This window comes from Xenopus tropicalis, chromosome 4 (genome assembly GCF_000004195.4).
Source record: "Xenopus tropicalis strain Nigerian chromosome 4, UCB_Xtro_10.0, whole genome shotgun sequence".
NCBI lineage: Eukaryota > Metazoa > Chordata > Amphibia > Anura > Pipidae > Xenopus > Xenopus tropicalis.
This window is the reverse complement of record NC_030680.2, coordinates 54764821-54776478: the sequence shown is the minus strand read 5'-3', so window position 1 is coordinate 54776478 and position 11658 is coordinate 54764821. Positions and strand designations below refer to the sequence as shown.

The window sequence follows — 11658 nt, the reverse complement described above, 5'->3', positions numbered from 1 at the left end:
CAAACATCTAAAAAAAATGCAAGACCAAATCAAAAGCATTGGCAAAATTAATAGTGTAAGCTACAATAGAGTACATTGAGTATTATATAATTAAAAACAAACAAGTTGGACATGTTCAGTCATTTAAAAAACATGCTGATCAATACTTAAGTAAGGTGTGTGAATTCTGTTTCTTTTCTAATTTTACTTGAAAGCATTGCAGCTGTTAAAATACCCAAAGATCATTTTCAATACAAGCACAAGGACAGAGATCTAAAATGGAGGCAGAATTGAAAAAGCAACAAGGTTATTGATAAAGGTACTTGCAACCATAAATGCCCCAAGGCCAAGAAACGTGGGGTTTGTATGTTTTATATGATGGATTATTAAAACTGTTTTTTATCCTATTTTGGAAGTGCTCATTTTGAAAGTTTGTTGTGGTCCCCCTGTGATACTGGGACCTTTTTTGCACTCCTTAGCTCATACTCTAGATGTGTGAATATTCTTCTGCAAACTTTTTTGTATTATCACATTTGCAAATTGTGTCAGTTGCCAACATGACCCTCCAGCCTGCTCTGATAAATTACATGCAGGTGCTTTCATTGACACATGACATTCCTTGAATTGCCATTTTGCAAATTTCAGCAGAAGGCTACCTATCTGAATGAATAATACTGACAGTAAAGTTTGGTGCAGGTCCAAACAAGCCTTAAAAAACTGTTCAGTGTAAAAATAAAACTGGGCAAATTGATAGGTCGTGCAACCTGTGTATTCTAGGTAAAGTTTTGAGGATCAAATGTAATATTATTTTTTTGCTGTAGGGAAAATAAAGCATTGGGAAATGAAAAAACAATACTGGAGAGCTAAAGCTGACCATACACGCACCGATACTATCGTACAAAACCTCGTTTCGTACGATATTCGGTGTGTGTATGGCATGTCGGTGAGTCAACCGATATCGCAGGAAGCTGCTGATATCGGACGACTCGCCGATTGGCCAGGTTAGAAAATTTTGATCGGGCGCCATAGAAGGCGTCTGACCAAAATCTGTCATCAGGGCTGAATCGGCAGAAGGAGGTACAAATCCTATTGTTTCTACCTCCTTATCTGCTGTTTCAGCCCTGACGGTGTGTGGCGGATCTGACGATGTTTCGTGCGACCGACGGTCGCACGAAACATTGTAAGATCGCCACGTGTATGGCCAGCTTAAGTCAATGCAATAAAATGTTTAAATCCATTTAAAGATGCATATCATTTGTTTCTGATCACATGGATCCTTTCTCTGGTGCAGTTTACAGAACAGAGTGAATGGCCTTATAAGTTCATCTGACCCTCAGCCCCTATCACATCATGTGACCAAAAGTACCAGCTCCACCCAGTGGCCAGGTACAACAATTACCATAGTAATATTGCAATAGGATACTTTCATGGGAGTCTATCCACAGGAAAGCACCATAGTATCCATATATACAGCATCTTAGATCATTCAAGGCTTATACAGAATATTGATATATAAGGTAAGAAAAAAGCTTTTTACCCACCATAAGGTTAGGAACTCAGAATCAAAGCGTTGAGCTACCGCTGACTCTTCATATGTTCGTTGTTTTTATACTACTACTACATTGTAAGTAGCCTGTATTGAGCAGGATTTTATTTTATAATAAACTATTTTACACTATATCTGCCTTATCTCCTATCCTATATACATTGTGAAATTGGATCCTTCTGCAATCAATGCCCGGCTGGGATTGATCTACATGCTCCTTTTTTAAGATGTTCTGGTGAGCAGTTACAACATCATCATAATATATACAGAGTTGGGGTCACTTCATCTAGCATTGGTGTTTGATTAAGCACTCACGTTCTAATTTGTGTTCAGTTTTTTTATTCCTTTATTTTATTGATCTGCACCATATATTTTTATTTTTGTTTCACTTTACTTTTATGCGCTTCCATCAACACTGTTACATGCATACTTTGAGGCTCATCTAAAGGGGAGCTGATATCGGGAGGAAGCAGCACGTGATTCACTTTGGTTTCCCACTACATTGAAGATTCACATATACGGACCTTTTATTAAGAAGCGCTGGGTTTAGGAGTGTTTATTCACTTCTCAAATACAGGATTTTCAATACGGCTGGCTTGCAGATACCAAATCACAGCTTTTATTGCCCCATGTAAACCTTAAGACCTTATTATTTTTCATCTATGATGTTCTTGGTATCTATATGGATTGATATACTGTAGGAGACTTAAGGCTATATTATCATATACATCTTGCATAAGATGTAATATAACTCTTGCAGATGCACTTCCAGAGCCTTTACATATTGAATGTATGCCAAAGACGAATCTTGCTATTAATACAAACACTACATATTTAAAGAAAAACTTAAGGTTAACAAAGAAGTAACCAGAAATGCGGCACATTATGTTTTGGGGTGCTACACGGCCCAAGGTAACAACTGCCTTTAGCAGTGAAGGTCTGTGCCTCTAAAGATGTCCCTGTTAGTCTACTGATTCACTGCACATGCTCTGTTGTGCTTCCAGTTACTTGAGCTTAGGGACCAACTCATATTGTATATATAGAATATAAATGTCTGAATACAAGGCCAGTTAGTAATACTTTTAGATTCTTATTACATGGCAGTTTAGACTCCGATTAAATTAGCATTGGAATTTAATGATCAGCCCTGTAGTATAAGCTTCAATGAAACGTGAACCCTATTTCCTGCTTGATTATTTTTGATGACCAGTGTCACTGATATTCCAAACAAAATCCAAGATGGTGACCCCATGTGCACAACTTTGAACGCCAGGATCATACTGTTATGTTATACTCTATAACATACTGTTATAGAGAATTTGAAACATTAGGCTGGTGCAGTAAGTTCAGTGTGTGAAATACAGCATTTCTACCCATATTTGTTTTAGTTCTCCTTTAAGGGTACATTTTTTTTTGTACAATTAAGTATGCCAACTTATAAATACAGTATGCCCCTTTCATGTGCACATCAGTTTAGTGGTGTTTCTTGCCCTTTTCAAAACATTGTAAAGCTTAGACTTCAAATTAAACACACTCGAGGGCTGATTTCCTGGCTCAAGTTAACTTTTACTGAGCAGTAATAATAATAGTTGCCACCTAACATAGTAATTTAGGAAGAGTAAAGACCGATTACGTCTGACATTTTGCTTTAAAAGCCTCATGCCACTTGGTAAAATGTTTTCAGATGTTTTGTATTTACCAATTTATTTAACACCTTATACATTTTGATAAATCTGTCAGTTCAATACTATTTTCCTGACATTCAGGGAGGTTTTGACAAATGCCAAAACAGATCAAACTACTCGGAAGCCCATTTTAATCTTTGATAAATTGGATCATTCTTGCAACAGGCTTTTAAATAATTGACATTGCCTCATTACTTCCACTTAATACAAGCACAGATGTGTCTCTGTATGAAATGCATGTTAAGAACTAAAAATATGACGTTGCTTTGATACATACAGCTTTATTATTTTATTGGAAAAATGTACAGCATTCTGCATGTAATATAAAACATAAATAATACAACTCTATACAACTATTGTACATCATATTATGGGTTTATGACAAAGTATAACCCCTTTTAGTGCCAGTGGAGCTATTACACAAACAATAATATAAAATTCAAACTTCACAAATAATAATTAATTAAAATGCTCATATGTTCACAATTATAAAATCTCACACACAGACCTGTCTGTTGGACTTTTATTATTATTATTTTTTTTTTAAATACAGTGTTTCAAATACGATAATATATTTGAATATGGGCATTTAAAAAAAATACATGGTTTTCCCAGAAGTTTTAGAATTGCCGCCAACAGCATAAACATGATAAAAAAACTGAGGGCAGCCAGAAAGGTATTAAAGGCTCAAGCCAATGGTTATTTACTCTGGCTCTACAGTTTGTGCGTAAGGACTAATTTGTAAGCAGAAATGTACTGAAGTACAAAAGAAGTATATGTTTTGAATTAACTAAGCTGCTAATTTTAACTGACCGCTGTCTACCATTAGTGCTGAGTTAGGTAATCATAGATTTAAATGTTACGTTTAGCCTTGTAGTAAAATTAAACTTGCTTTGTCAAATTCCATAAATATATTTCATATTGCCACTCCTCAGAAAATTATAGTAGGACATAACCATGTCTGAACCCCGCTGGTTTGGCAATTCAATCATTTATTTATTTGATCTTTTTTTTTTTTACCTAATTTGGATTTAAAGAGGCATCATTTAATACATGGCATCAAACCAAACATCTACAGGCAACCGCTGCACACAGCATTCCTAATGGTAATTAAATGTAGTCATTAAATATTTATCTAATACACCTAGGGGCACATTTATGAAAGATCAAACTAGGGGAATCCAGATCCAAATCATTCCAGAGAGTGGAAAATAAGTAGTTCAATAGAAAAGTGCCATATTTTTTTTTACGTTATGCACTGGTATTGCTTGTAAAAAAAAAATATGAATAATTGTAAAACAGTCCCTTAATTAGCCAACTCCCCATATACTGTATACTGTCCTAGATAATGTGCTTAGTATATTAAATAGGTTTTTTGCCTTTATTTAAACCAATGTTTAATTTGCCTACTTCTTCCAGTATTTGATGTAGTTGCTATGAAAAACTGACCTTTTGAATATTATTCAAAATTGACCTTTTATAAAATATCACATAATATTGTTCAGTGTTAGGATGCTTCTACTATTAATGTAAACGCTTTTCATCTAATAATGTACAGTTCCTCATAGCCAACCCATTCTTTACTTTAGCACATACACAGTGCCCAGCATTCAGCTTCCAAATACTCTGTCATTCACAGAACTGCCTGAAAGAACATTACTATTATGCTTAATGTCAATTTACAGTATTTTCATTTATTTGCCAAATAAATTACACAATAAATTGTACGCCAACTTCCGTCAAGTACTTTTCAATATGTTTTTTGTTTTGCTATAGCCTGTTCTAACTATACTTTGCTATGAATTGCTTTTTACTACATGGAATCTACAACAGTACAAATCATTTTCACAAAAACTTGCTTTTCCAGCAGCAAGCCAGATAATAAGCACCACAAAAAGCAAATCTCTTTTTTCACCTGAAAGTTTTTCATTCTATAATATATTGTGCCAAAAGTACTGTCCTGAAGCCAGCATTGCCACAGTATTCATATTGTTCATATAAGTTCTTGGCAATAAATATAAAAGACAGATGAAGACTTTTCTGATTTCCAAATATATGGAACAAATCATTGTTTATCCAAATGGAATAAAAAGTTGTTTCTCATGAGGAGATTGTAGTTGGCCCATGGCCTACCTAAGAATTCATTGGCTCACTGTAAATTATATTAAAATATTTATTTTTAGGGTCCAGCCCATAAAATAATTATGCTCAGCACCATATGTGTATGGACAGCACCATCCATCTTCTGACAACAATTCATGATCCCCTACATTTGTCCTTCTTCAGGTGGTTAGTCAGTAACAAAATTATTCTGTTTCTTCGTGGTTTATCTCTGAAACAATCTTGAAAGTCATCAGAAATATTATCAGAATACTAATAAAATAAATTGCATTGTACAAGTGCTTTATTAAACAATCCCCATTAGACCTGAAACTGTAGGACCTCTTTATGTGTTCTCAGAAGTGACTTCTGTTTGTTTTGACGAAGACCCTTCAAAACATGGTTTACTTCCAGAAGAATATCATGCTTAATTCCAATAACTGACATAGTTTTGTTATAATGATTTACCATCTTGTTACTGTAGGTTAAATTCCACCTTTTCTTAAAATCACTTGACTTTTTTCCAAATAAGGTTTCAGAACTGATGGTCTGGTTTATTCTCTGGATACCAGACACCAGAGGAAATGATAGGCTGTGATATATTAAAAAAGATGCATTCAAAAGAAGCTCAAAATGTGTCCCGGTAGTTTTTCTTTCGTGCACATGATTTACAGCACTGTTTGCCATAGAATTTATGGTTACAGACGCCATGCTGGGGGACCAGGGAACACCAGCTGTAGTAATCAATGCAAGAAGCACTTTCTGTTGAAAAACAAATAAAGTTTGCCGGTTAGTGTTCTGTTTCACAAAATGTTGTAATGAAAAATGGTATAAATAGCTAGTACATCCATTAAAAGAGACAGAAGAGTAATAGACATTTATGAAAAGCAGTGACAGGCCTACAAGCATAAAAACAGACATGACAGTATGGTAAATAATGTAGTCCAGCAAACATACATGATTGGTCATCAGCTCCTTCTCTATTTAGTTAGAAGTAAAGTAAAGGAACAAATAGCTGGAAATCGTTTGTGAGCACATGTGGAGACTTATTTATCAAAGTTTGTATTTGTGTAATGTTCATATTTTTTTCCTCAACTAAACTCAAACTTTAAAAAATATCTTAAATGTTACCTTATTTCTTAAAAAATCTGAATAAAAAATGTGCTAAAATAAAACTGTAAAGAAACCTCTAGTATCTTGAATTCATAATTTTTGTGTAATTTTGAATGGGCCGCTAAGCTTGAAAATAAAGAGAAAATCTGGAATTGACAAAATATTTAGGACATCTCCCATTCACTTCTACATGAAAAAATACAAACTTTGATAAATCTGCCCCCCCCACTCTACCAAGTTAAACAAATCCAGACCCAGACCTGATCCCCGCTGGTCTCCCTTCCACGATACACTGAGGGTAAGTTAAATATGCACACACTTGGGGGAGGGGGTCGGACGGGTGGTGTGGGCCCCTGCAGGGGGTGTGGGGGCCCCAGAGGCAGTAGTAGTAGAATTTAAATTCTGGTGTTGTGATAAATCGTTTCATAATCAGTGTTCTTATACACAATAAGACCAAGCGGGCCACCTAGTTTGAAATCAGTATAGAACCAGTCATAAAAAGTATTTTTATAAATATCACATTAACATTACCTTGTGTTTCTGAAGTTGGGCAAAAGTGTATGTTACAAGCTTGAGAAGTTGGAGGTTTCTGATATGGCAAACATCCAGCAGCTGGTCTTCCCTGGTGAACGCATTGTACACTCCGGCTTTGCACGCCTCCACCACATGTAACGGAGCACTAATTTAACATATACATGTATTTGTTATTCAAGAATATAATGCTTCAAATAAATATAAGATGTAAGTATACTGATATTAAATGTGGAAAATCAGATTTTAAAACTGAATTTCTGCTATGGAATTCAAAAAGCAAAGCCAATTTTTCAGGCTGTACTGCATTTGTACCAGCACCCATTTAAAGTTCCACAAACACATATGTTTATATTTGTATTAAATATTGCATGTCAACCATTTTCTGTGTGTATAACGTCATAGACAGCAGGACCCAATTATTATAAGTCACGATTTTTTCTTGGTAAAATTTTGGCATTTTCCCCAATCCCCTATTCAATAATTCATATAAGCCTAGCTCAACAAAAAAAAAACTTTCTTTGGGCCTAGTAATAAAACTGATTCAAAAGAACATGTCAGAAACTTTTGTCTACTACTTCTTGGTATCTTCACACTATACTTGCCTGTTGCCATGGAGATGCATGCCATCCATTAAAAGTACTGTATGGTGTATGCACAGGACATGGTGCGCTGTTGCATGGCTGTTCCAGAGCTATATTTACTTTCTTCACACTGCGGCATCTTTTTAACGGAAAAGGGATGAGTTTGCCATGAGAATCTTTTTCAACACACTTCAGTTCACGTTTTTTAACACCAGGACCACATGTTGCTGAACACTGTATTAAATACAGGATGAAACAAGGAAAAAAGAAAGGAATATGAATTTCATTTTCCTCGATTAGCTGTAGAGAACAGAAGTAAACCTGACTTATGTTGATGTAGCCACAAATTAAGGAAAAGCAAAATATAAGCAATTTTATTTTCTAATATAAAGAAGACTATATTTGAAAAAAATGATTGACTGAAATGTTAAATTATGGCCATTTTCTGCTTGCTAAACCTTTGCCCTGTGTTTTCCAACAGTAATTTTGTCATGCTGCATAGCTGAGTTTTTAGGGTACAATTATGAAGGGAATGGACACAAACAAATGGACATATTTTTTGCACATTTGTATCCTGCCCCACTGGCAACATTTCATAGTGATCTATTCTTGTGGGGTGGGCTGGTTGCTTCTCCATCTATCATCACCTACCAGCCCCCAGTCTGCATCAATCAGACATAAAATTAGGGGAATATCAGGGTGCAGCTGAGCTGCCATATTTAACACCATTTTTTTATTCACTTAACATTTATTTAGCTACATAATCATTCAAATTTTATAACATCTGTAGCCATACAAAACAGGATCAATCACTTTATGTATCTATGTATGTATGTATGTATGTTTGTAAGTACGGTATGTAAGTATGTATTTATTCCTAGAACAAGCAATGTTTGCATTACTGTAGTCTAGGAATACCTCAATGTCAATAATTTAAGAAGATTATTTTGAATGACTTGAGGCTTATATATAAAAGAAAAGAAGTCAAATCATATAAAGAAAGCAAACTGAGGTGGGAGAACTGTAAAACAGTCTATGGCATAAAAAATACTGTATGCTGACCAAGTTAACAGCTTATGTGGCCCATTAATACATATATCTATATCAACCTCCACAAAACAATCAGATTTTCAGGTGTCTGGCCAGCTTTAGCCGTGGATCCTGTTTGAACCCCATTGTATACATTACTGCAGGATATACAGAACTAATAAGCAGACTGATTGATTGATAAATACATACATTTTAAAAAGTAAAAAACTGTCTAGCACAGATTAAGATTCCTTTAAAAAAAAAAATGGATCAATTAAATCATGAAAGGATAGGATTCCTTAAAAATTATATTTATGCATCTTTTTTTTAATTGTTACCTCAGTCCAAGCAGATATTGCCCACTGGAGTTTGTCATGTTTCTGGCAACGTGCTAGCACACAGCTTTCTGTGGATTCTGGCTTTGCTTGCATGGGGCACAGATTTTCTGGAAGAATTTTATATTTTCCTGAATTCATACTTCTGCAGAAAACCTCTCGTTTTTTCATTCCCTTGCCACAGCTTCTGGAGCACTGAAAACAAATATTGCAACTTATGGGTTCAAAATCATGTATCTCATATTATTAAAACTGCTCTTGTCTTGCCACACTTCACAGAAAACAACTTTTATAATAACCAAGGGTATTATACCATGCATAACCAAGTGATATCAGGCTTATCACAAGTTATAGCTTTGATTATTAACCCAAAGAATGATGATAATAATAATAATAATAATAATATTGTCTGAACTACAAAAACCACATATCTCTGTGAATACTTCTTTCAATGGTGAATATGTGAATTTGTGCTGAACAGAATACTTGACTCTAAGAAACTTAATTTCCTTTTAATCTGAAGGCAATTGTTAAGTACCTGAGACCAGGGGCCTGAGCTCCACTCTGCTGGGCAATCCTGAACGTTGCAAGCCTGCACTTGACTAGGAGTGCTTACTGGACATTGTGAATGGCCCACCAACATCTCAGTTTGCATTAGAGTTTTCTGAACGCACTGAATTTGGCGAGTTTGTTGTCCTCCACCACATGAAACACTACAAGAGCTCCATTCACTAACTGACCAGCTGCAAACAAGATAAAGTTGAGATTAAGGTTATTTTAATAACAGAGAGGTTTTAAATACATATCATGGGTAAATGGATGAGCCCACATTCAGTGGAAGAGGTGAGATCAATTCAATGCAGTTTATAATGCACACCTGTTTATATATTATAAATGTAAAAAAAAATAGAGATAGACATATGTCTGTTCTTATCTTCTATGGCCTTGCAAATAAATAGCAAAAAAAAGTTTATATAGGAGCAGTGGCCAGCTCCCACCCTTCCCAGCTACAGTCAGGTGATCCCAGTGGAGCCAATAAAAGGACAACCATATGGGGGTTTTAAGTTGCAGGTAAAACTTAGTCCCTTTGCTAAAAGTATATTGAAGCAGTAGAATTCTTAATGAATCGCATAAGTCAGTGTAGGACTGGCCAGAAGGGATGGCATTGACGCAGTTGGCCAGCTTGAAGTATATTGCAATATATGGACAAACAATCCCTGTGAAGGGCATTTCTTAGTAGCTTAATGCACAGAATGTCTTAATGTCCTATATACATTGATAATGGGTGAGTGCAGAGGATCTCTTGTTGTTGTTTCTTGCAAATAAATATACATTAAAAACTTACTATGCTGGACATGGCTGGTCATTGCATACTTTGGGAACAGAATGTGGTTTGGCCTGAAGCGCACACAAAGAGGAATCAACTTGTATGTAATGATCTTGTATGCAAACAAGTTTTGCCATCATATGACCTTGAAATGAAATAGAAACACATTTAATACTGCTTGAAAATATAGGGTGAAATAAAAGAAAGTGCAACACATGAAGCAATTAAAAGAATATAGGCAAGAAGAAGCAATGCTCACCTCCCCCACAAGTGACAGAACACCCTGAATACACAGAGAACCAAGAGAAGTTCTTTGTTATTATAGTCGTGGTATTTTCTTTTACAGAGTTGGGTAAGGTGTACTCCCAAGTAAGTCCTTGATTCTTTCCTTGGAAAAGGATCTGATGCAATAAAAGAAAACATTTTTACCAGCTGCTATACGATAAACAAGATTTATGAACAACTAGTCATATGTATGTTGGGAAGACATTGGCTAAATCTTAAGTACATTTAGGGGCACATTTACTACATTTAAGATTAGGGAAGCCTGAGCAATTTGAATTTTATCAAATTTGCTAAACACTTTCCTGAAGTCAACAAATGTTTTTACGAAAGCATTATATAAATTGCTACATTCAGCAATGCAGATACTGTACATAAGCAAACTGACCAGACAGCAAACTGCCTCTAGCAGCTCTTCTGTTCTACGGGGTGTTAGAGATCAGAAGCAGGGCTGTACTGAAAAGTCCCACCAAATACCTAATCCCCAAAACATAGGGGGACAAAATATTTGACAAACATTTAATTTTATTTTCTTCAATAAAGCAGAACTAACATTATGAGACTAAATATTATCTAACCAATAAATATACCGGGCAAAAGTTGTGAAAAATATGTCTGAATGCAGAATGAAACTCTGATCATTTCATATTATACTTTAATTTCTAATATGTGAGATAGGGGGAAGATGTAGCAGGGTAAACATTTGTATTTTTTAATTTTAATTCTTTAAATGTAATTTTTAAAGCAGACAACCCCTCTAGCACCCATGTATGTTTTCCTGTGAATAATGCCATACAGTAACTCATGAGCACATGGCTTTTTACACTATTCCTTTTGCTAGAAAAGGGGGGGGGGGCAGCAGGCAGTGATCTGAGGTTTTCGATGTAGCATTTTCAGGAAAGTGGGGGGGGGGGGGGGTGGTGGACAAAAGACCGAACAATCTCCCCATGTGATTTTACCCTAAGCAAGTTTATCTTGCTGTTTATCAACTATCAATAGCAGAATTTATATATACATATATATATATATGTAGGGTTCCCTAGAAATTGGGTCCCCTAGGTGGTTGCCCCCAGGATAGACCCCAGGGAGGGTAACACTTTAGTAGTGGGACACCTCGGGGGGGTTGGCACTATAAGGGTTAACTGGG

The 11658-nt window shown here is 35.5% G+C and overlaps 1 protein-coding gene across 1 annotated transcript in view; it reads right to left on the bottom strand.

Annotated features, from left to right (window-relative positions):
* Positions 1–3471: 3471 nt before the first annotated feature.
* The window catches only part of adamts18 (ADAM metallopeptidase with thrombospondin type 1 motif 18), a 56113-nt gene continuing 47926 nt past the window's right edge, over positions 3472–11658 (bottom strand). The window contains exons 17-23 of the mRNA XM_012962278.3: positions 10489–10630; positions 10248–10374; positions 9441–9645; positions 8906–9097; positions 7560–7772; positions 6955–7102; positions 3472–6072 (exon numbers count right to left, since the gene is read on the bottom strand). Of these exons, the coding sequence (XP_012817732.1) occupies positions 5939–6072; positions 6955–7102; positions 7560–7772; positions 8906–9097; positions 9441–9645; positions 10248–10374; positions 10489–10630 (1161 nt within the window). The 3' untranslated portion in view covers positions 3472–5938. The remainder of the gene's footprint in view (positions 6073–6954; positions 7103–7559; positions 7773–8905; positions 9098–9440; positions 9646–10247; positions 10375–10488; positions 10631–11658) is intronic.